The 26,725-nt window shown below is 37.0% G+C and overlaps 2 protein-coding genes across 5 annotated transcripts in view; one reads left to right on the forward strand and one right to left on the reverse strand.

The window, feature by feature from the left end:
• Positions 1 to 812: 812 nt before the first annotated feature.
• On the reverse strand, positions 813 to 16,167 carry LOC139763846 (PEST proteolytic signal-containing nuclear protein-like). 2 transcript variants are annotated; one of them, XM_071690190.1, is made up of 4 exons: positions 16,019 to 16,167; positions 12,049 to 12,236; positions 6,999 to 7,144; positions 813 to 5,759 (listed from the first exon to the last, which is right to left on the reverse strand). In XM_071690190.1, exons 1-4 carry the CDS (start codon positions 16,032 to 16,034, stop codon positions 5,627 to 5,629), a joined length of 483 nt encoding a protein of 160 aa, XP_071546291.1. In that variant the 5' UTR covers positions 16,035 to 16,167; the 3' UTR covers positions 813 to 5,626. The 2 variants fall into 2 exon arrangements, with proteins under 2 accessions (XP_071546291.1, XP_071546290.1); XM_071690189.1 differs by lacking the exon at positions 16,019 to 16,167 and adding an exon at positions 15,946 to 15,969 and having other exon boundaries at positions 12,049 to 12,249.
• Positions 16,168 to 16,666: 499 nt separating this feature from the next.
• Positions 16,667 to 26,725, forward strand: part of LOC139763848 (zinc finger protein ubi-d4 B-like) — a 105,902-nt gene continuing 95,843 nt past the window's right edge. For all 3 annotated transcript variants that reach the window (XM_071690192.1, XM_071690193.1, XM_071690194.1), the window contains exons 1-3: positions 16,667 to 16,854; positions 19,070 to 19,179; positions 21,316 to 21,452. In XM_071690192.1, the coding sequence (XP_071546293.1) occupies positions 16,811 to 16,854; positions 19,070 to 19,179; positions 21,316 to 21,452 (291 nt within the window). In that variant the 5' untranslated portion in view covers positions 16,667 to 16,810. The remainder of the gene's footprint in view (positions 16,855 to 19,069; positions 19,180 to 21,315; positions 21,453 to 26,725) is intronic.

Here is a 26,725-nt window from a genome sequence, read left to right on the forward strand (position 1 = left end):
CCTCAAGAGGCACTTGCATTGTCTGATCTGCCGTGAGTTAAGAAAAACTATCATATTTGACTTCATCTAATAGATTTGATGTAAATCTTTTCTTTCCATAATTCTACGTTCATGTTACAGCACTGGAAAAAATTATGCAAATCTATTCAGCTGTGTTACCCCATGTCTAATCACTTTGTCACCCACCAAAGGATTGGTTTGGATTTAGAATTAAGGCTTCTAAGCCAAGCACTGGAGCATCTAAGGCTATTCAGCACCCTTAATACAGATTAAAATGTTCTTACAAATTCATTTAAGCCAAACCAAAAGGGTTCCTCCCCTGGCTCAAACAAATGACCAGTTCGTTTTGATAGATCAAGAAGGAAAGAATGAAAAGTATAGAAAAATAGCATACATGTGTTTGTTTTGAGAGCTCAAGACATCACTGCTCCACACAAACCCCACCACTGCATTAAAGTCCAAGTAGATCAGGGGGACCCCCACAAAGGGAGGTACCTATACTGTATGAAAATGCTATGTTCAGCTCTCGAGTTATTGGGCTAACGTGTCCACAGGCAGATGCAACGTCACGTGCAGTTTTATGGCAGCAAAATATGGACACAGAGATACTAATGGTTCATTGTTTAACCATAATTTAGAAAAACCTAAATTATTCATTCTACACTGTTGTATATGTAAAACATACTTTTTAACTTATTTCATTTAAGACTGACTTTTAGTCTGCATTTGAAGTATTAAGTCTAGTTCTGAAGGAGCAATAATAATTCTTCACTCATCCTCCCAGACTGGTCATAGAAAAGAAAAACGAACAATGAACTATCAATTCTTTATTTTTGGAATGCAAATACCTTTAGCATAAAGTCATGCTATTTTGTCATTAAAATATAACAAATTCATCTTTTAATCAGGATGCAAAACACATTATCAGAGTTCAGAGACTGAATTTAAGTACCAGATCACTCACAGATCATGTTGCATAGATTAACCTTAGACGATTTAAGTAACAAAACATCAAGTATTTACAGACTCGTTTATCATTTTTTTCCTCATTTAAATTTTCAAATTTCAACAGCTATAAAAATAAAGGTTCAGTGTACTACACCTAGTAGGATAGTTACACACGAGGCATGTACAGTAAATGTAGTTGATCCAAGTTTGGCAGCTTAACCGGGATTACCTAAAAACCACAAGTCAATCACAGCAACAAAGTTTTTAGAAACAATTTCCTTTTAATGCATCCAGTATTAATGATCTTCAAAACAGAAAATGACAAAAAACTTATTCTAGAATGAGGGAAACTAGCACATATAGTGAAAGCATCTCTGTTCTGTCAATTTTCATCAAACATTTAAGATATTTCTACTTGAGGATGTTGGTAACTACCATGGTGAGAAGTATCTCAGTCCTGAGGTAGAGATGAAAAGGAGGAAACTAGATACACCAGAAAGTGTTACATGTGCAATTTTACAATGCATCAATAAACGGCTTTGGTTGCATCATGCAAAAGCTAACATACTGCAGGTTTCAAACCACTCATGATGATCCTATGCAGTGTTCTTATAAGTGTCCAACTTTTTTTTTTACAAACAAATTTATTACAGATAAGGCGGCTCGTGGAACCATAACTCTAACCTGGTATCATCAACTATACAAATTTTACTTTCCATAAGAGATGATAAAATCAAAGATGAGACAAGAATGAAAACTTTTTATGATACAAGCAGGTACAGAAAAATATGAAATATTGTGGAATGATGAAGGTTCTTTGATGGAAGTCTGTAATGAAAATAAGGGAAAGAATAAAAAGGAGAAACATTGAAAAATGATACACACAGCATATGTTGCTCTGCTAATCTACCCTGGTTTGTATATCTTTTCATTTACTGACTGATAGTGAAAATAAATGATAAATTTGATGAAAAGCTGATAAAACAGCAATCTGTTAAGCTTTGGTTTGAAGATGTTAAGTGCCCGAGGTAAAATTTCTCGTAAAAATAGGCATTCATGAAAGAAGTAGCACAGACAACCTTCTCTTCAAGTGGCAAAAATTTAACAAAGCAAAAATTCCTTCCTTCTGTCAAAACAAACCAACAGCAAAAAATTCCAAACATCAAAGTTATGTGCGAGATATCATAATGCACAAATAAACAGTAGATGTGTGAACCCTGAAAAAATAACCACATGCAATTAATCATCCTGTTCTTTATCATCAGAGTGCCACCAGGTTGTGGAAAAATCTGGCGTTATCATACATCAAGAAAGGACTGTGCTGATGTGTTCACTTTTAACAACAACTTTTGAACACATGATAAAGTCACAGAACTATCAGAAACATGACTACTGCTATATAATCTATATCCAGAGTAAATCTGGATTGTCCTCTAAATTCTACAAACCATAAAAATGCATACCTAAAGCAAATAAAAATATATAATACTATAACAGTAATAATAATGATAATAAATACAGGTAATCACCGATTCCAAAGCTTGCCTCTACTCATAAAAGTATAAAACTTGGATGTAAACCTTAACCTGAGTAGAGAGGTGAATGCTGACATGAATACCAATGTCAATGCTGATGGAGACATCAAGAGTGTAACTATAACACTGCCTATATTTTGTGAAGGCAAGCTAATCTGTATGCAGATCAATTCTCCTAAGTAATGATAGGCAAGGTTACAGCCTTTGATGAATACATAAATAGAATACTGCTTAAAATCATAGTTAAACTTAAAATGAAGCTGACAATGCAGTCAATACTTGTGATGCAGCACTATACAATGACACAAGATAAAACAATGTAATACATTCCTTTGACAGTTGACCCATTCGGAGAACTCCCAGTGCACTATAGAATTGAGATAAGGTAACATTTCCTGAAAATCTCTGATAACTCCTTTATCCATATAGATGCGTATCATACATATTCCTAGTGTTCAAGGGCATATTTCTAAAGTAATTCATTATTTTGTCACAAAAGGCCAACTTTGAGCTCCTACTTTCAATTATCATTCTACTTTATTTTTGATTCTGCCATATTATGTTCAGCTAATACCTTCTATGCCATTACTATTATGAAGATTGAACCTCACATAATGATTAAGTGCAACTTGAACTATAGCAGTAATAGTAATGTTCATATGATTCATCAGCTATTTTTTGTAGGAATCTCCTATATCTTACTCTCATGGAAACTCAAAATATTCTCTGGAGCCACCAAACCATTCATTCTGAAATCTGACATGTACAACCCATAGCTTAGAAGATTAGAAATCACTGTACAGGATGTTATTCCTTTAAAAACTATGGCTACAACAAGCTAATCAAAATGAAGCATCTTTCAGAGATTGGGGAACCTTCCTTGGCTGCTTACTATGTATGATCATTGTCCATACTTTGTATCACAGCTAAAGGGAATGGAGTATAAATGACAAGTCAATTAACTGTCTACTAAAATTTTCAGTCATATTTGATATTCTACAAAGCAAAAGTGAAGGTGAAAATACAAAGGTGCAGTTGCTTTTAATGAAGCAACATTTTCTCAAAAGAAACGTTCAGCCAAAAGATTTAATGATTTTGAAAACTACTTTGGACATACAATTAAATTCACACTATCTTAATGACTTTGTAAAAACAAAATCCACATAATCATCACAAATAATTTTATCAACATGAAAGAATCATCACATGCAAGATATGACTTGAGGATAAACATCAATGTGAGGCACACTGTCAGCAAGTGAATACAATTTAGTCAAGCATACTGCTGTAAAAATAAATAAATAATCTTGATTTTTATACTAACACAGTAACATTTTTAACATTTTCAAATTTTCATTTATAGTACATGTATACCATAAAACAACCAAATACTTTTTCTGGTAGTAATACAGTTACAGCATTAAGTACGAAGGAACAGATTCACTCAATTATTAATAGCATAAATTCTAGCAATAACATTATGGCTTCTGCTATTTGCACCTCTGATCTACTGTAGTTATTACAACCACAGTAAAACATCTAAATGTGAATAACTCACTGAATATTTTGGGCAAATATCTGCCCAAGAAAAACTATACATTCAGCAAACATGCAGTCAATTCTTTCTATATGGTAGAAACTATCCATCCATATTAAGGCATTTTCAGTACAAGCATCGGCATTGATCAAATACAGAGATGATATCTTAGTGGAACTGTATAATCCTCAACTTGAATGTGTTCTTTAGGATGAACACACACATACAGCATGAAGCTGTGATGAAGTGTCATCCCTTTTCTTTACAACAAAAAGGATATATATTATGTACTTACTCTTTCTACATTGAGGAATTTAATAAGAAAGTTAAAATAAATTTGAAACACAGGTTTACAGTTTTAAAGCTGTGGTGAGTCTATCAGGTATCATTACAGATGGGAAGAGCAAGCTTAAATGAATTATATCAGATTTTGAGAGTAGGAACGTAGCAAGTCCAGCCCAAGTAACGGGTTAAGCCAGCCCTTTGATACCCTGCAATGTTTAGAAACTATTTTGAGAGAGAGAGCATACCCATAGAAATGAGAATGGACTTAATAAGAATCTGAACCTGCAATGATAAAATTGCAGATGTACAATATCAGTTCATATCTCAACAGGTAAATCAAATGGTAGTGTCTCTTCTTACAATTGTGTCATTAACTGCCCTGGGTCTGGAGGGGAAACAAAAATCTTTTGCACAAATGAATATTGAAGCTTGAAATGCAATTGCTATGCACCACTATGAAGACTCTTAAGCAAACTTTTTAAGTGTCATTAACATTTCATAAGCACTATAATACTATAGGATAATTCATAAAGGCTGAAACAAAAATGCTCTAATTCGAATTTACTATAAACAAACCCATTTCATTTATCACCAACTATCAGACTTTCAATCCCCTTGGTTAGGAATCACCCAAGGTTGCACAGAGTGCTCAGCAATGTTGCTTGCAGTAGCCATTACAGTCCTCATTTTGGTTATCAATACTGAAAAAATTAAAACAATACTACTGCTCCAAAAGAAAAAACTTCAGTTAACAACTTGTAGTAAGGATATTCTATATAATACATCATATGAAGTACACAGTACTGAAATGGAAATTGTAACCTGGCTGCAATGTTTTTGGGTTCTTGATTATTTTGTAGCACAGGTTCAAAGATATATACATATGGGATATGTATGGCACACACAAGTTCTCATTAAGCTGCCTTTCTAACAACTAGTCAATGACTGCTAGTCAGCAAATATCATTCACATTAGAAACGAAGTTGACCCACTCACCCTTGAGATCTAGTGCAGAATGAGGTAGGAAAACATTGTGCAAAGATTGAAACTGAATAACTTAAAACATCTTTTTCACTGTGATGGACAAATGTCATGGCAAAATTTGGGTAATGCTCATATCTACTAACCAACATGACTATCATTTTAAGTGAGATGAAATATAAGAATCTTATGAGCAATAACACATCATGAAGCGAAACATTTATGATTTTGATAGGATAATGGAAATTATGCTCAATGCTGAGTGACTTTCAGTTTTCTGATCCATCATTCCTTCTCATTCCACCGCAGATATGGGTGGCTTTGGTAATAAATTTCATGTCTACACTCCATCTTCTACTCTACTAGCTTTATCCTGTACTTCTTTAAGTTGTTTCTCATAAATCTTCTTGGAGTCACAGAAACCCATACGAGTTTTTCCAAAACTGTTGGGTCCTGCCGAGGTGGGTGTGTCCCTGAAAAAAAGAAGAAAAAAAAAAATAACATTAGATATCAACTCACAGGCATCATATTCAATTATAATGTTAATAAAGTTCAAGGTGTTATATATATTATCAAGGCCTTTGTGCTGCAGTTCTTTTTAACATCCATGTTTAATGGAGGTAAGAGATGTGTATATGGAATATCTGCTAGTTCCTAAATGTCAAACTCAGAACTTAAAAATCTTCCTTTAATTTTTTTACCACAGTAACCTTTCTAACTTCTACTTTTTTTAATATATAGAGCAAAAGGCAAAATGCCTGATCTTTACATTTAAATAAATACATTAGCAAAAACTGTCATATTTTTATCTATATCTCTTATGCCCATTCCTTTCAGGAACTCCCTCAAGGGGGTGGCCAAAGCAAAAGTCTCCAAAACTGGTGAACTCAGGTGCTATTTCTTAGCCTTTTAGTGCCTCAACCTTAACAGGCCACTGGCAAAAGGTAACTCTAACACAATTTTTCCAAAGGCTCTTACATAATGTTCCTACTGACTACTTCTATTTAATGTTCAACCTAATACCTCTTCATAATTCTCAAATCTAAATGTTCCTTCCATCTTCTACCAAACACTCCTGTCTAATGTTCCGACCTGCTACTTTTACCTAATGCTCCCAACATTTTGCCAAAAGGCAGAGCTAGCATATACTGCTCAATTCATGAAAATCTAGTTACAAAGAATGAGTTGTGTGATATATGTGTTTCAAGTGGTAAGCGTGATACGGAGAGAATGTGTTTGTTGACAGAATGTAGAATGCATACACTCACTGAAAAATATCTGATATTAATCTTTTAAAATACAATGTTCATGTTTTAGGTTCTATCTGTGGAACAATTCCTATTACTGTCCCAACTTATGGTGAGAATATTATACGTCCAGCAGCATGGTACAACCTCGTATTTTACTTTGCTTATTGTGTATACATGTTAAAAATTTTAACTTTCCATCTTATTTTGTGGTCTTGAATTATAAGTTAATAAATAGTTTTTCCTAATTAATGCAAAAATTTATGAAACTACATATTTCAGATTCTGATCAGGTCATCACTTCTAATGAGGGTACCTATGATGTAGTTTTGAAGCTTCTGTAATATACTGTTCTTAAGTTACCGTGCTAACAAGAATGAATTCACAGACAGACAGAAATATGTACACACACGATGACATAACTTTCAGCATACACTTTTGTTGTGGCAAGACATAAATACTCACCTCCCTATGTTCTTCATTCTCATTTTGGCTTCTGGAGGCATCTCCTCTTCATCATCATCATCCTCTTCATCACCAAAAACTGTTGCCGCTGATCCGACCTTTGGCTTCAAAGCTGAGACTCCTGTCTGTGTAGCAGCCTTCTGTTGCTGGAAGTTTTAGTTCCATTTATTATGAAAGAAAAGAATATAAAAGTGTGGGAGGTGTGCTATTTCATAATTCTAGTTAATCACTTACTAAATCGAAATATAGTTTGAGTTCTTTTGTTGCATATTGCACTGATGAAGTATATATAAATGTTTTACAGCACTGGAAATGCCATAAAGGAACACTCAAAATAAGTTAAATGCCATAAAGGAACATTCAAAATAAGTTAAGACAATTCAATTAGGCCAAATTTGTTAAGAGACAGCATTATATCCACATGGAATGTATAACTAAGTCTTTTGTTAGCTTCGATGTCCTTAAGCAAAGCTGTTTCAATTCAGTAACCCATGCATTTAATAAAAATGATTATTATCATTATTATTATTACTATTATCATTCTTATTACCATTATTATACTTACTCGCTATTTCCTGCGTCAGTGAGGTAGCACCAGGAAACAGCCGAAGAATGGCCCACCCACTTATACACACATATGTATACATAAATGCCCATACAAGCACATATACACATACATACAGATATATACATATATACACATGTACATATTCATACTTGCTTGCCTTCATCCATTCCTGTCACTGCCCTGCCACACGGGAAGCAGCAACCCCCCCCTTCAGCGGGGTAGTGCCATGAACTCAGACAAAGAGGCCACATTCGTTCACACTCAGTTTCTAGCTGTCATGTGTAATGTACTGAAACCACAGCTCCCACAGACCTTACCATGGTGTACCCCATACGATTCACATGCCCTGGTTCAGTCCATTGATGGCATGTCGACCCAGGTATATCAGAGCGTTCCAATTCACCCTATTCCTTGCATGCCTCGCATCCTACTATGTGTTCAGGCCCCGATTGCTCAAAATATTTTTCACTCCATCCTTCCACCTCCAATTTGGTCTTCCGCTTATTGTTCCCTCCACCTCTGACACACATATCCTCTTGTCAATCTTTCCTTACTCATTCCCTCCATATGTCCATACCATTTCGACACAACCTCTTCTGCTCTCTCTACCACACTTTTTATTTCCATGCATCTCTCTTACCTTTTCATTACTTACTCGATCAAACCGCCTAACACCACATACTGTCCTCAAACATTTCATTTCCAACACATCCACCTTCCTCTGTACAACCCTATCTATACCCCATGCCTCGCAACAATAAAACATTGTTGGAACAACTATTCCCTTAAACATACCCATTTATCCTCTCCAAGATATCGTTCTCTCCTTCCACACATTCTTCATCACTGTCAGAACCTTCACCCCCTCCCCATCCCTGTGACTCACCTCCGCTTCCATGGTTCTATTCGCTCCTAAGTCCTCTCCCAGACATCTAAGACACTTCACTTCCTCCAATTTTTCTCCATTCAAACTTACACCCCAATTTACTTGTACCTCAACCCTACTGAACCTTATAACCTTGCTCTTATTCACATCCACTCTTAACTTTCTCCTTTCACACACTTTCCCAAACTCTGTCACAGCCACTAGAGCTGTATCATCAGCGAACTGACTCACTTACCAGGCCCTCTCATCCCCAACCAACCACATACTTGCCCCTCTCTCGAAAACTCTTGCATTTACCTCCCTGACCACCCATTCCATATACAAATAAAACAACCATGGGGACATCACACATCCCTGCCACAGACCAACATTCACTGGGAACCAATCACTCTCCTTTCTTCCAACTCGTACACATGCCTTACATCCTTGGTAAAAACTTTTCACTGCTTCTAGCAACTTACTCCCACACCATATACTGTTAAGACCTTCCACAAAGCATCTCCATTAAAACTTATGCCTTCTCCAGATCCATAAATGCTACATACAAATTCATCTGTTTTTCTACGTATTTCTCACACATTCTTCAAAGTAAACATCTGATCCACAAATCCTCTGCCACTTCTGAAACCACATTGCTCTTCCACAATCAGGTGCTCTGTACATGCCTTCACCCTCTCAATCAATACCCTCCCATAAATTTTCCCTGGAATACTCAACAAACTTATGCCTGTGTAGTTTGAACACTCACCCTTATCCCCTTTTCCTTTGTACAGTGGCACTATGAATGCATTCTGCCAATCCTCAGGCACTTCACCATGGGCCATACATACACTGAATATCCTTACCAACCAATCAATAACACAGCCACCCCTTTTTTTGATAAATTCTACTGCAATACCATCCAAACCCGCCGCCCTGCTGGATTTCATCTTCATCAAAGCTTTCACTACCTCTTCTCTCTTAACCATTCCAATCTCCCTGACCCTCTCACTTTGCAGACCACCCCAACCAAACACATTCAATAACCCTTTAAAAATACTCACTCCATGTCCTCACTTCATCACTACTTGTTATTACCTCCCCACTTGACCACTTCACTGATGTTCCCATTTGTTCTCGTCTTAAGCACGTTATTTACCTCCTTCCAAAACATCTTTTTATTCTCCCTAAAGTTTAATGATACTCTCTCACCTCAACTCTAATTTGCCCTCCTTTTCAACCCTTGCACCTTTCTCTTGACCCCCTGCCTTTCTTTTTATACATCTCCCAGTCATTTGCACTACTTCCCTGTAGGTATGGTTCAAACGCCTCTTTTCTCTTTCACTAACAACCTTACTTCTTCACCCCACCACTCACTACCCTTTCTAATGCATCCCAATCTGTTTACCCTTTCAGAAATTTAAACTCCCATATACATATCAACATATACATACTCATACACAGATATATACATATATACACATGTACATATTCATACTTGCTTGCCTTCAGCCATTCCTGTAGCTACCCCACCACAAAGAGAACAGCATTGCTGCCCCTAGCTTCAGCGAGGTAGCACCAGGAAAACCGAGATTGGTTCACACTCAATCTCTTGCTGTCATGTGTAATACCCCGAAACCACAGCTCCCTATCCACATCCAGGGGATAGTGATGCAGTTTTCCTGTGGAGCAGGGTAGCAACAGGAATAGATGAAGGCAAGAAAGTATGAATATGTACATGTGTATGTATGTAATGTCTGCATATGTGTAGGTATATGTGTGTATGTGGGCATTTATGTACATATATAAGTATATGAGTGGATGGGCCATTCTTCGTCTGTTTCCTGGCGCTACCTCGTTGGCGTGGGAAACAGATTATGTTTTTTTTTTCACACTATTCGCCATTTCCTGCGATAGTGAGGTAGCGTTATTATTATGTATAATAATAATAATAATAATAATAATATATATATATATATATATATATATATATATATATATATATATATATATATATATATATATATATATATGGAGTGGCATGCTGAAAATCCTTGCCTCCAATTTTTACTTTTTCAAAAGAAGGAACAGAGGGGAGCCAAGTGAAGATTTTCCCGCTAAGGCTCAGTCCTCTGTTCTTGACGTTACCTCACTAATGCAGGAAATGGAGAATATGTAAAAAAAAATATATATGTATGTATGTATGGCGATGGGAATGAATAAAGGCAGACAGTGTGAATTGTGTGCATGGGTATATATGTATGTGTCTGTGTGTGTATATATGGGTGTACATTGAGATGTATAGGTATGTATATTTGCGTGTGTGTACGTGTATGTATATACATGTGTATGGGGGTGGGTTGGGCCATTTTCTTTCGTCTGTTTCCTTGCGCTACCTCGCAAACGATGGAGACAGCGACAAAGCAAAATAAAATAAAATAAATGTATGCATGAACATAGGTGTTACTGGACACTGCTTGCTTGAGGTTACACAACAGGAGAAAAGTTCCTTCAGGTGTTACTGTATCATTTGAAGTACAATCTCATCACAGAACTTCTCACTCCAAAGGAGTGCATATTTTTCAGCAAATGGAAGTAGCACAGCTTGGGCTGCAGAAGCCTTTAGAAAGAAGTCCTGAATAGCATCAGGAGTCTTAGAAAGAGGTCCTGAAATATTTACAAATAAAAATATAAAAATAAGTACCAGGACAATAACATAATTATGAAACAAAAGAAAGGGATATTGATCTTGAACCAGCTAATGAAACATGTGTACAAGACATGCTCCAAAGGATTTGATATGTTCTGGATTGTTCACTTGGTGAGGTGACATCAGCCTCTTGGTGGTCATTAATTGCTGTGAGTGAACCCCCTTTGTCAAGCAAAGGCTTTGGTGGTTAAAGGAGCAGCCAAAAAGGTTGAGCAAAGACAGCTTCCTCACCAATTCCATGGGATAGGAAAGAATCCTAACCAGACATTCCCCAAATGAACATGTTATGCTATTGAAAATAAGGAGAGAGAGAGAAATTGTGCTTTTGAACAACTGAATATCAACAAATTACTGCTTCCTCATTCTGAGAAGGTGCACAGGTCTGATTTACATAATGAAATATGTTCAGTGTGAAAGAAAGAGGAAGCAGTAGGGTGAGAAGGCGATGCAAAATAAGATGAAATATGCAGAGTGGAATCAACATAAAGAGTGAAAAGGATTAGTGACAAGATACATTATTTATAAAGAGAAGAAAGAGGGTTGGCAACAGGAGAGGACACTTAAGAATACCACTGTTGACTCAATAAAAGGGAGAGCCTGCTCCACCAGTGATTACAGGAAACTACAAATTAGATAAAAATAAGAGAAAAACCTAAGGAAGTTGAGAAAGCAAAGACATATGTCACTCCTTATCGAAAGCTTTTGATAGGTCAAAGCCCATGACAATAGATTCATTTACAGAAATACTGTAAGCATGCCATGGGCTGTCTAAATCTACAGCTTTTAAGTGTTACTTTCAATCCAAAGTTATGTCAATCATCTATACATATGACTCAACACTATGTGGTAAACAAATTTATCATGATGAAATACATCATATATAAAACTAATTACAGTACCTACATACCTGTGTCTGGCCAAGCTTGATCGAGATGCCACTAGGGGGTTTCTTGGCTGAGACAGACACTGCTAACGAGCTTTTCTCTTGGGGTTTGTTGATCCCAAAACTTAGTTTTTTCTTAGGCTCCTCCTCCCCCCCTTCCCCCTCAGCTGCCGGACGCTTGATGGCAGATGACCGCTCCTCCAATGATGTCTCTGGAGATAAACACTGGCGAAGGTGAGATAAAGAAACCCGTGAGAACAGGGCAGAAGCAGGCATACGTCTCAGCTCTATATTAAAATTAACAATAACCGACTGATACTACTTCTTTCTTTGTGGTTAGTTTAAACTATCCTTTCATGGTCCAGCCTAATGCCACATGAGACTGACTCATGCTATTTCAAACTCATCAGTATGCACTTCACACGCTACTCTGCGTTTCCCATAATGTTATTAAAATGATAAGGAATGTGTTTTCATCAATAAATTGTGAACAGAAAAGATACAATACAAAGGTTAGAGAAAGTTATTTCTCATTCCACATAACTAAACAAAGAAACTCCCTCCTGAGGTCACGGAGGCTTCAAGAATTAATTCAATAAAACTATACGATCCTTAGAAACAGTATCTACTGTACACCCATACATATATACTATACCATCAGTATCCTGTGCAACCTGAAACCTTGCATGAAGATAGATGTTTTCCAATAAAGACAAGGGATCTTCCTATAGAATTCTTTCATCTCTTGGCAGTGGGTTCAATAGACTTGGGCCTTTGACATTTATCCTATTTTCCCTAATGATTCCAAACTACATCTCAGTTCTGCAGTGAATTTAATTTTGAACATATCCTACCCAGTCCATCATTCCAACAACGCACTTATATTTTAAGCTGATAACATCATGCCTTCCAGTATCTTCATGTATATTATTCCGTAATTTCTGTTCTAATGAGCGCAGTTTTAGAGCTTGCAGTTTATCACACCAATGTGGTAATGGTTAAGAGCGAGCCTTTGGGAATTCCTAGCTGAACAGTTTTTCTGCACTGATACTGTATCACAGCAATTTCCAGTCAAAAGTTCTTTGAAAAGTCATTATAGGTCTTGAAGTCATTCATTTTGAAAGTTCTCAGTTCCCAACACAACATCTTTACAGACTATATAAGTCAAGTGTTTTTCAATGTCTCCCAGCATCATAACTCCTGAATCTCTGAAGCATCTCTTTATGTTATGTTCTGTAATGTTTCTATCTTGTATCAGATTCTGACTTACTTTCTTCATTCGTTCTGTAGCGAATGTGTTGACAGACCAATAGAAGATTTGGATGACATCAGAAGGTTTAGAAGTAATAGGGCAACAACCACAGTGCCTTGGAAAGCAGCATTTCAAACAATAGAAGTTATGGGAGTGAATATTCTTCCCTGCGGCAATTTGGAAATCATCCTTGTCTGACAAAGTTTCACTTGGTATTACTTTTAATCTTGTTTCGTCAGAGCTCCTTAATTCATAGTTATTCCTAATCTTACTGTTAGGATATATCCTGTTTTACTGCTTCTACTAAGCAAAGTTCTATACTCTACTTTGCTTAATGTCTCAGTAAAATCAAGAAGTGATTTTTGTGCCTCTTTCTCAAGCTGGAATTTGGCTTTATTTCCAAATGTCTATAATTTTCAGTTATGAAGTGGAAGCCACCAAAGAATGACAGTGAATCTTGATGCTTGTTTCAAAGATCAGAGGCAGAGGAAAAATACCAAAGAAACAATTTTCTACAGCTGGCAACTCGTCTAAACATGACTTAAGGGCGATGAAACTGCAATCTAACCATATACGCTAAGTATCTATATGGTTAATTAGCCCCATATTACCGTGATATACGAATACAAGTGGAATGCTCCTAATTACACTCCACATTTGTTACTGTATTCTCTAATCGCAGCAACAGCAAAACACTAAATATGTTGCGTTTAACCTTACATAACTCCTATTTAGGGATCTGCATCAACACCATCTGACCTCCAATGCTTTCCTACATCAATGTAACCCATAGTTGGATTATATGAAAATAAGGAATGAAAAGTATGGACAGTGGTGAACCATATACCCATAAGTGATTTAAATTGCTGAAGAATGCAGGTAATGCCTGAGGACATGCACTTTATCATCGTGAAACAAATATCACAATCACAGAACTCTCATAAATTATCAATAAGAAAGAGAACTGAAAATATGGTAGGTAATGAGATACTGGGGAGGAAAAAATGAGTTCTCATCCTGAGCTTTAATGAACAAAACGAAGTGACAAGCAAGAATTCCCTTCTTTCTCCATCCCAGCAAATTTCTATATTTTGATACTTCTAACAACTTTTTCCAGCAGGATGTTCATAAAATTGTAAATAAGGTGGCATATGGAAAGTAAAGTACAGTGTTAACTATTACTGTCAGTTTTATTAATAAAAGGTGTGAAGACTTTCAATTCTTAGTTTTAGGTAGTACTCATGGTTACGGTACAATTTTATAAATTTCCACTTAATATGCTACCATTGGGTAAGGTTACTTATATTCAAAAGTATGAAAAAAAGTTTTGTATCTGTTCCTACTCTTCATAATTAAATATCTGGTTTGATTCTGACAACTTATTAGTCAGTGTTTACTGCCTTTCCCATTGAAATAGTACACTATATTTTGTTGTAACTATTGAACAGTACTAAGAACAGCCAGTAAAAGTGTTTTTTAAATATCTATTTTACCTACGTAATGACAAAGGAATACAGGACAATAATTGTCGTATTTGCTTCCGGTGTATAAAAGTTTAAGAACATTTACTTTTCATTTCTGTTTATCTATGCATATGTATATGAATATGATAAGGCTTAGTACAATTAAGAATACAAAAGATTAATACAATTAATACATACTATGTGTCATTCATAAAAAAATCAAAGTAAATCTGTTTCATAGGTTTAAGCTCACACTGAACATTTGGAAAAATCTTGTCACATAAATGTGCCAACTACATTACCATAAAATAAATGTATTTTACATAGGATATCTATAAAATAATGATGCATTTAAAGGAAAATTTAAAAATAAATCTGGTCAAGACATGTTGCATTACATAGGCTCTTCTGATCGTTCTTACAACCTAAAACAGTATTATAATGAAATACCATACACCGAGGTATAAATTATGGAATAATATGGAAAACTGTATGTTAAATAGTTTTAATTTTGTAAATCAGCAGAGGGATGTATAGCATTTTAGACTCTTGTCATTTCAGATTCTGTCTGTATTAATATTTTTATGCTTCCTAACATAAGTTCTCGTGTAAGGCACCACTATAGGTAAGTATGTTTCGACTGTGAAAGAAAAAAGACAATAGTAACACCTTGTACCTGTGGTTTGTGGTACTGCACACATCAGCTGATATGATAAAAGTAATGAATAATACTCCACACCTGGGTACCTTGATTAAAGAATAAGATGTAAGTAAATATTCAATAAGATCAAATCCCTAAAGCAACTAAACACATGTTCATGTGTGAATTGAAAAATACATTTAATGATTGATTTATCAAAGGGCATGCAACAATCAGCTGTTCCCTATATATGTAAATACAACACTTTTCAAAAAATCCAACTAGGTAGTATACATTTCTGTCAACTCCACGTGCTGCTGTATGCTCCACCCATACTCTCTATAATTAGAACACTCTTACGCCATACACCACCACCCATCATAACACATCCGTGATACCCTAGCCAATTTTATCACAGTACTGTTGATTGACCAGTAGAGTCGTCGTGGCAAACAAAGGCTGGAAAAGCCCTTGCAAGTGCCTGATAAGCCCCGACTGAGAAACAAGTCGAGGTTTATTAACGGACGCTAAGGACCAAGTGAACATTCGGCTACTCTAGAATTTACCCTCTGCATCGTCCGGATTTATATTAATTTGACAGTAACTTTGATACCAGAGGAAGAAGCAGCGTCACACTACCTTCTCGCCTACTCATTTTGCCTAAAAAGAAGAGGCGAAGCTCATAAATTACGGACGACGCCGACACTCCTCTGCGCGCGGCGGCCCCACCAAGTATCGACTAATGTCCGATTTTCTGTTTTGCTTATATGTTTTTCACATATAGGGTCAGAAGCAATTAAGATGAAACTGTGTAATAGTGAAGTTTTATTTATGATGAATTTTAGTAATTTTCAATATATGATTTTTGTACTTGTTAAACAAAAAATTAGTATTATAATATCAGAGAACACAAGTCAGAGACAAAAAGAAGACTCGAATACGGCAAGCACAAAATATCAGCAGAAGAGCTTCACCCTACCATGGTAAAATTTTTCTCTTTTTTTCCATACTTCACATACTTTATGTCAAAGAAAACGATATTTGTCATTCATTTTTTAAATATACATAGGAGACCGATATCTGTCCGAATGAATTAGAGGGTGATAAAGCTTGACTTCTAATTTTGATATATCTAGTGCAAAAAACAAGTTAAAGTTCCTGGCGAATTCTCAGACATATGAATGAATAGGCATTGATAAGAAGTCCAATTACAGTGTTCGAGTGGATGAGAGTTTGTTAGTTTTAATTTAGTTGATATATGATCAAAGTCAGAGCCGCAGTGCTGGAGCCGGACGCAGGACAATCTAGTAAACAAATGGGTCGAAGGCGACGACTACACAACTAATTACTAATGGACGCCGGAATTTGACGATTTTTCGGTAATTTTCTCCCTCTCTCACCACCCTAGAGGATCCTTCAATCACCGTAGAGATGGCCGACACGCTGGTGCAAACCAATCTGGAGAAAATTAGCAGGTAGGTGGCGGAATGTCTGGTGAAACCCAGCTGATGATGACACTTGGGATGGCATAGAGAGGGGCGAGCCAGGCAGGGTAATTCTGGACCCCTAGGGCTGCCCTGCTCAACTCAACCACCTCAACGGCATGTGACCAATCTAAGGATTGTGTAGAGATCAAAGGATATCTTTTACATTTTAAATGCACAAAGGATATCTTTACGTTCGGAAAGAAATCCTAGTTATGTTGAGGTGACCAGAGATTTAAAGGCGCTCCAAGATAACTAAAAATGTTGGAAATACGTCTTTAATGTTTGATATTGTAGATTCACTTTGTAGTTTTGAAGATAAGGTTGTAATTAACCTAAAATCACCTAATTTGACGTAATATGGGCAGGGTAGACTATAAGTTATTACCAGGTAGCTTATAAATTGAAACTAGCTTTGAATAACGAGTGATTTTATTCTGCAGTGCTAATATAGTATTAAGAGAATACAATAAGAGTTGCACAGCATGACTTGAAAAATTATGAATCATTCTACAATGCTAAATGAGATGATAGTAGTGAGGGTTATGTAAATCTTGGAGTAAATGAGGTTCATTCATGTACAGATATTAAACATGTAATGAAATCAACAGGGCCCATGAAACCTCCCCCAACCTGCTATGCAGTCAGAGTTTATTTCATTGTACAATATTTTAATTAGAATATACTTGTGACACCCATGATTGAGCATTGTGCCAATTGCAAGTGAATGTCACCAAACAGATAAAGTGTTCGGTTATGCTATTGCCCAGGCTGTTTATAAGCAGCCATTTCTTTTATACATCATGGCCACAAGGAAAGATAAAGTGAGGTTTTCATAGAGTCTGTTGATTCTTTTAAATTTTTCTACCTACTTTTACATCAATTAACCCTACTTATTCTTTATAGACATCTGGCAAAACACGAATCACGACCCTTTTATTCATTGGAATTCAAAATGAGTGAAGTTACTGCAGTTGTTTTGGTGTTGTTGGTACTTTGATCATTTTTTGTAATTTTTATACATTTTGAGATCTCTTCCTCATGCCATATTCCTTGAATTAAGTCTTTGAAATGATAATGAAAATGATTTAGTCATTGAAAGTAAACAAATGAGTATTTAGCTGTTTGGGGGATGATATTATGTGATCATGAAAGACAATAAGAAAATAAAAGGATTGACTTACACCCTTAAAAAATGTTATATACTTGTTGAAGGAAACTTTGAACAGATAGACAAAATTGTACTAACTTTGAGAACATCATTAATATGTTCTTGAGGGAATGATCATATCAATACATGCCAATTTTCCTCTAACTACTGGACTTTCGAGCATGAATTACCATAATTATTCTAAAGATATGAATCTAGATTTGAAATATATAACAAATCTGACTCAGAGTTGAATATGGCTGTAGCAGCCATTCTTTTTGCCTGTGAATCCTATAGAAAATGAAATGCAGAAATAATGACACTTGTCATGAGAGTTAATGAAATACAATGACTTAGCTGAAGTATAACTGCTCTACAACACATTGTATCTTAGAGAACTTAATGCTTTTTGAGTTATTTGGATGGTAAATTGGATCATTAACATTAATCAGATTCTTATAACATTAGATACAACTATTGTACAGAAGAAAGGTTACAATGAGACTGGCAACCATATTTTAACAAAAACGAATTTATGATATTTGATAACATAAAACATCTGGTAGCAATAATCAAGGGATTTTTGTTTGATGAAACAAATTAAAAGTCTTTTGCAGATGAGAAAATTTCCTTGTTATAAATCAATGTAATTTTTAGGGGGAGTTAGTGAAAAGGACATGGTATTTCAGTGGTCACTAGTGTAAATCACTGAAACAGCTAAGTAGACTTGATGACTCATTGATTTTTCCTTTTGAAGGACTAAAAGAATGAAAGTTACTATAAGAATATATGAATGATCATTATTACTAAATTTACTCTATACTGTATGACTTAAGGGGGATGAGCACCCCCTTTGCCATCGCTTTCATATGCCTCTGCCCAATACTTCATAGCTGTTGAGTTTACGGGAATAAGGAGCATTTTATGTACCTTGTTGTAGTTTTTGCCTAGACTTAAGCCTCCAACATAGAAAGAAAGGAAATTTTTTTTTGTCATATTTTTAACGTAGTGTTCACAAATTTTCTTGAAACTCTTAATATGCTTCGTCTTTTTCAGCTTTCTTCAGGATGTTCAGTATCGCTCATTAATGATCAATAGTGCCAATTATAATGTTCGACTTATGCGGGAACGCAAGACTCGCCTCCCATTTCTTGATTCACAGACAGGTCAGTGTTTGTATTCATGTAATGTTATAGATTATTGATTTTTTTTTATGCATAATTGCTTTTCCAATCTTAGCAAGGGAGCCTCAAGAACACATCTAATCTAGCTCACTTGTATAATACACCAAACGCAAATCTTACTTTCCACAGCCATGGCCCATAGATTCTTGGTATCAAGAGTTAAACCCAAACCTCCCCTTGATACCAAGAATCTTTTAGTTCTACCTTTTAATGATAATTTTACATTTCTTTCCAGGTTGCATAAATCCTTGAATGTAAATGTATCCTTCAACAATGACAATACTATACCAGAAAGTTTTGTGGGCTGTGTTTGTAGAGTACCCTGTAAAAATTGTAATATGTTTTATATCAGTTAGACTGGTAAGGATCTTAATTTTAGACTTAAGCAGCATAAGTATTGCATAAGAATGGTGCAAGAACCAAATGCCTTGTTTAATCATGTTAAGAATTATGATCATTGTATTGACTAGAGTATTGCCAACAAAGTTATTAACTTTAACTTTTTCACCATGAGAAATATCATTGAATCTTCTATCATTAGATACACAAACAATTGTAACAATATTAGTGAAGGTCTAAACTAATTGGATAGCTTTATTAAAGACAATGTTTGTGAACAGTTCCCTTTCTTGACCACATAATAAAGTTTTATGACAGGCATGTTTTCAGCCTTGAATGCACCCGAACATCTCTGTCCGTTGACACTTGTTTACCATTGGTATCCTAGCTATGTCTCTTCCTTGTTTATCAACTGACTCATTCATGTACCTCCTCCTCTGATGTGGTCATTACACGAAAGTGTACTTGGGAACTTATTGTGTTTCATTTTCCTGTGGAATGCATGCATATATATTTTTTATTATTTTTTTTATTTGGCTTTGTCGCTGTCTCCCGCGTTAGCGAGGTAGCGCAAGGAAACAGATGAAAGAATGGCCCAACCCACCCACATACACATGTATATACATTCACGTCCACACACGCAAATATACATGCCTATACATCTCCATGTACACATATGTATACACACACAGACATATACATATATACACATGAACATAATTCATACTGTCTGCCTTTATTTATTCCCATCGCCACCTCACCACACATGGAATAACAACCCCCTCCCCCTCATGTGTGCGCGGTAGCGCTAGGAAAAGACAACAAAGGCCCCATTCGTTCACACTCAGTCTCTAGCTGTCATGTAATAATGTAATATATATATATGTATATTTTTTTTTTTTTTTTTGCTTTGTCGCTGTCTCCCGCGTTTGCGAGGTAGCGCAAGGAAACAGACGAAAGAAATGGCCCAACCCACCCCCATACACATGTATATACATACGTCCACACACGCAAAATATACATACCTACACAGCTTTCCATGGTTTACCCCAGACGCTTCACATGCCCCGATTCAATCCAATGACAGCACGTCAACCCCGGTATACCACATCGCTCCATTTCACTCTATTCCTTGCCCTCCTTTCACCCTCCTGCATGTTCAGGCCCCGATCACACAAAATCTTTTTCACTCCATCTTTCCACCTCCAATTTGGTCTCCCTCTTCTCCTCGTTCCCTCCACCTCCGACACATGTATCCTCTTGGTCAATCTTTCCTCACTCATTCTCTCCATGTGCCCAAACCATTTCAAAACACCCTCTTCTGCTCTCTCAACAACACTCTTTTTATTTCCACACATCTCTCTTACCCTTACGTTACTTACTTGATCAAACCACCTCACACCACACATTTTCCTCAAACATCTCATTTCCAGCACATCCACCCTCCTGCGCACAACTCTATCCATAGCCCACGCCTCGCAACCATACAACATTGTTGGAACAACTATTCCTTCAAACATTCCCATTTTTGCTTTCCGAGATAATGTTCTCGACTTCCACACATTCTTCAAGGCTCCTAGGATTTTCGCCCCCTCCCCCACCCTATGATTCACTTCCGCTTCCATGGTTCCATCTGCTGCCAGATCCACTCCCAGATATCTAAAACACTTTACTTCCTCCAGTTTTTCTCCATTGAAACTTACCTCCCAATTGACTTGACCCTCAACCCCACTGTACCTAATAACCTTGCTCTTATTCACATTTTTTTTTTCCCCTTAGGTATAGCACAGAACCCATGCAAGCTGTATATGAGTGCTCGTCATCGCATGCCTGGTACAGTTGAGGGTCAGCTCTATGTGTATCCTTCCCAAAGATGGTGTTGCAGAAAAAGATCCTATATGGCGCTAGCTCATCAGGTATGTAGCATCACATATTAGAAGGTGTATATTTCAGATGCACTAATTCAGTTTAATAGATAATATATATTACTAAGGCTTACATAGAAGTTTTTTCATTGACATTTTGGAATAATAAATTGAGTAGATATATGATGGACCTTTGTGGTGTAGTAGTTAGCATTTCTGACTGTGATGCACTCATGAGCTGCTCTGGATTGAGTATGCATAGGTATGAATCCTGGTTGTGGCATTTGGTCCATTGTCAACCCAGCTGTTCATCCTTCCCAAAGGGTTGGTCAGTGAATTGGATTCTTATCCTAGGTTAGGATATATATATATTTTTCTTTTTTTTAAACTATTTGCCATTTCCCGCGTTAGCGAGGTAGCGTTAAGAACAGAGGACTGGGCCTTTTTTGGAATATCCTCACCTGGCCCCCTCTGTTCCTTCTTTTGGAAAATTAAAAAAAAAAAAAAACGAGAGGGGAGGATTTCCAGCCCCCCCGCTCCCTCCCCTTTTAGTCGCCTTCTACGACACACAGGGAATACGTGGGAAGTATTCTTAATCCCCTATCCCCAGGGAATATATATATATATATATATATATATATATATATATATATATATATATATATATATATATATATATATTTCTTTTTTTTTTTTTTTGCTTTGTCGCTGTCTCCAGCGTTTCCGAGGTAGCGCAAGGAAACAGACGAAAGAAATGGCCCAACCCACCCCCATACACATGTATATACATACTCATCCACACACGCAAATATACATACCTACACAGCTTTCCATGGTTTACCCCAGACGCTTCACATGCCCTGATTCAATCCACTGACAACACGTCAAACCCGGTATACCACATCGATCCAATTCACTCTATTCCTTGCCCTCCTTTCACCCTCCTGCATGTTCAGGCCCCGATCACACAAAATCTTTTTCACTCCATCTTTCCACCTCCAATTTGGTCTCCCACTTCTCCTCGTTCCCTCCACCTCCGACACATATATCCTCTTGGTCAATCTTTCCTCACTCATTCTCTCCATGTGCCCAAACCATTTCAAAACACCCTCTTCTGCTCTCTCAACCACGCTCTTTTTATTTCCACTCATCTCTCTTACCCTTACGTTACTTACTCGATCAAACCACCTCACATCACACATTGTGATGAATGTTAAATATTACAAGTGTAATGAGAGATTTTAACTACCTACCCTCATGTATCCAAGATATGGTTGTACTTTGTGTAATGAAGAAAATTGAGAAACATCATAAGCCAATATTCCTGTTTCATGATAAGAGAAGTGGACCAGGCAGTATGATACAGTGGTTAAATTGATGAAAACTGCTATTGACGTTTGTGTGAATAAATTATACATTTCCCTTTTCCATAGCCAGAGGTTGAACCATTATGTGACATTCATTTTTTTCATTTCATTTCAAGCTAGAAGTTTCAGTTTTCTAAATTATTTCTTACATTTTTCATATGTATATATATGTGTATGTGTGTATGTGTGTATATGTGCATATGTATGTGTATATGTATATATATATATGCATATATATGTATATTATCCCTGGGGATAGGGTGAAAGAATACTTCCCACGCATTCCTCGCATGTCGTAGAAGGCGACTAGAGGGGACGGGAGCGGGGGGCCAGAAATCCTCCCCTCCTTGTATTTTTTAACTTTCTAAAATGTGTGAAAGAAGAAAGTTAAGAGTAAATGTGAATAAGAGCAAGGTTATTAGGTACAGTAGGGTTGAGGGTCAAGTCAATTGGGAGGTGAGTTTGAATGGAGAAAAACTGGAGGAAGTGAAGTGTTTTAGATATCTGGGAGTGGATCTGGCAGCGGATGGAACCATGGAAGCGGAAGTGGATCATAGGGTGGGGGAGGGGGCGAAAATTCTGGGAGCCTTGAAGAATGTGTGGAAGTCGAGAACATTATCTCGGAAAGCAAAAATGGGTATGTTTGAAGGAATAGTGGTTCCAACAATGTTGTATGGTTGCGAGGCGTGGGCTATGGATAGAGTTGTGCGCAGGAGGGTGGATGTGCTGGAAATGAGATGTTTGAGGACAATGTGTGGTGTGAGGTGGTTTGATCGAGTAAGTAACGTAAGGGTAAGAGAGATGTGTGGAAACAAAAAGAGCGTGGTTGAGAGAGCAGAAGAGGGTGTTTTGAAATGGTTTGGGCACATGGAGAGAATGAGTGAGGAAAGATTGACCAAGAGGATATATGTGTCGGAGGTGGAGGGAACGAGGAGAAGAGGGAGACCAAATTGGAGGTGGAAAGATGGAGTGAAAAAGATTTTGTGTGATTGGGGCCTGAACATGCAGGAGGGTGAAAGGAGGGCAAGGAATAGAGTGAATTGGAGTGATGTGGTATACCGGGGTTGACGTGCTGTCAGTGGATTGAATCAAGGCATGTGAAGCGTCTGGGGTAAACCATGGAAAGCTGTGTAGGTATGCATATTTGCATGTGTGGACGTGTATGTATATACATGTGTATGGGGGTGGGTTGGGCCATTTCTTTCGTCTGTTTCCTTGCGCTACCTCGCAAACGCAGGAGACAGCGACAAAGTAAAAAAAATATATATATATATGTGTATATATATATATATATATATATATATATATATATATATATATATATATATATATATATATATTGTCCCTGGGGATAGGGGATTAAGAATACTTCCCACGTATTCCCTGCGTGTCGTAGAAGGCGACTAAAAGGGGTAGGAGCGGGGGGCTTGAAATCCTCCCCTTTCTTTTCTTTTTTTTTTTTTAATTTTCCAAAAGAAGGAACAGAGGGGGCCAGGTGAGGATATTCCAAAAAAGGCCCGGTCCTCTGTTCTTAACGCTACCTCGCTAACGCGGGAAATGGCGAATAGTTGAAAAGAAAAAATATATATATATATATATATATATATATATATATATATATATATATATATATATATATATATATATATATATATGGTTGGTAAGGTCATTTAATGTATGTATGACTCATGGTGAGGTGCCTGAGGATTGGCGGAATGCGTGCATAGTGCCATTGTACATAGGCAAAGGGGATAAGAGTGAGTGCTCAAATTACAGAGGTATAAGTTTGTTGAGTATTCCAGGTAAATTATATGGGAGGATATTGATTGAGAGGGTGAAGGCATGTACAGAGCATCAGATTGGGGAAGAGCAGTGTGGTTTCAGAAGTGGTAGAGGATGTGTGGATCAGGTGTTTGCTTTGAAGAATGTATGTGGGAAATACTTAGAAAAGCAAATGGATTTGTATGTAGCATTTATGGATCTGGAGAAGGCATATGATAGAGTTGATAGAGATGCTCTGTGGAAGGTATTAAGAATATATGGTGTGGGAGGCAAGTTGTTAGAAGCAGTGAAAAGTTTTTATCGAGGATGTAAGGCATGTGTACGTGTAGGAAGAGAGGAAAGTGATTGGTTCTCAGTGAATGTAGGTTTGCGGCAGGGGTGTGTGATGTCTCCATGGTTGTTTAATTTGTTTATGGATGGGGTTGTTAGGGAGGTGAATGCAAGAGTTTTGGAGAGGGGGGCAAGTATGAAGTCTGTTGGGGATGAGAGAGCTTGGGAAGTGAGTCAGTTGTTGTTCGCTGATGATACAGCGCTGGTGGCTGATTCATGTGAGAAACTGCAGAAGCTGGTGACTGAGTTTGGTAAAGTGTGTGAAAGAAGAAAGTTAAGAGTAAATGTGAATAAGAGCAAGGTTATTAGGTACAGTAGGGTTGAGGGTCAAGTCAATTGGGAGGTAAGTTTGAATGGAGAAAAACTGGAGGAAGTGAAGTGTTTTAGATATCTGGGAGTGGATCTGGCAGCAGATGGAACCATGGAAGCGGAAGTGAATCATAGGGTGGGGGAGGGGGCGAAAATTCTGGGAGCCTTGAAGAATGTGTGGAAGTCGAGAACATTATCTCGGAAAGCAAAAATGGGTATGTTTGAAGGAATAGTGGTTCCAACAATGTTGTATGGTCTGCGAGGCGTGGGCTATGGATAGAGTTGTGCGCAGGAGGATGGATGTGCTGGAAATGAGATGTTTGAGGACAATGTGTGGCGTGAGGTGGTTTGATCGAGTAAGTAACGTAAGGGTAAGAGAGATGTGTGGAAATAAAAAGAGCGTGGTTGAGAGAGCAGAAGAGGGTGTTTTGAAATGGTTTGGGCACATGGAGAGAATGAGTGAGGAAAGGTTGACCAAGAGGATATATGTGTCGGAGGTGGAGGGAACAAGGAGAAGTGGTAGACCAAATTGGAGGTGGAAAGATGGAGTGAAAAAGATTTTATGTGATCGGGGCCTGAACATGCAGGAGGGTGAAAGGAGGGCAAGGAATAGCGTGAATTGGAGCGATGTGGTATACCGGGGTTGACATGCTGTCAGTGGATTGAATCAGGGCATGTGAAGCGTCTGGGGTAAACCATGGAAAGCTGTGTAGGTATGTATATTTGCGTGTGTGGACGTATGTATATACATGTGTATGGGGGTGGGTTGGGCCATTTCTTTCGTCTGTTTCCTTGCGCTACCTCGCAAACGCGGGAGACAGCAAAAAAAAAAAAAAATGCTTATTATATTTATTACACTTGATCACTGTGTCCTGTGTTAATGAGATGGCATTGTTGATTGTTACCCATGCTGTTTCAGCTAGCATAATAAAAAAGAATAGATGTATTATTGGGTAAATCATGTTTTTATATCATACTTTGAAGGAAAGAAAGTAGCTATTTTTGTGTCCAAAAATGGCAAACTTTACAGGGTTCAGAGGAGGTATACTGTATATCACAGAAATGAATAGAGATTTTGAAATCAAAGCAACATAGAGAAATGAGAGTATAGTGTTATATTCAAGTGTATCATCTAGTGTAAATCATAGAGTGTGATTTGTTGTTCACGTGGGCACCACAACACCAATTAAGTACTGAGGCACCTAAGAATGCAATAAATGGTTGGATTTTGTGATGTTTTCAGTTGTCCTATATGAAATTCAGGCAAAAGCATAAGTATATGGAAGAAATTTGGGTGTCTGACATACATGAAACATTTCCAAATGATGTTAGGAAACATCCTCTAGGCCATTTGAAATATTTGTAGGCCATATTCTCCTCAAGTCAGCCATTCAGAAGTATTGGTTATAAAAATAGATATTTCAACTGAATGTTGAAACTGTCCTAAAATATGCAAGGAGTTAGTTTTAGACAATAGAATGTAACAGTTCAGTTGATTACAGTACCCCAATTATTAAGTATATTGTAATAGCATAA

The sequence above is a fragment of the Panulirus ornatus genome, chromosome 48, assembly GCF_036320965.1.
Source record: "Panulirus ornatus isolate Po-2019 chromosome 48, ASM3632096v1, whole genome shotgun sequence".
Classification (NCBI taxonomy): Eukaryota; Metazoa; Arthropoda; class Malacostraca; order Decapoda; family Palinuridae; genus Panulirus; species Panulirus ornatus.

Coding starts and splice junctions, on each gene's coding strand:
- LOC139763846 (XM_071690189.1), bottom strand. Junction 7,145..12,048: donor TCAAGCTTGGCCAGACACAG/GTATGTAGGTAC, acceptor TAAAACTTCCAG/CAACAGAAGGCTGCTACACA. Junction 5,760..6,998: donor AGAATGAAGAACATAGGGAG/GTGAGTATTTAT, acceptor TCTTTTTTTCAG/GGACACACCCACCTCGGCAG.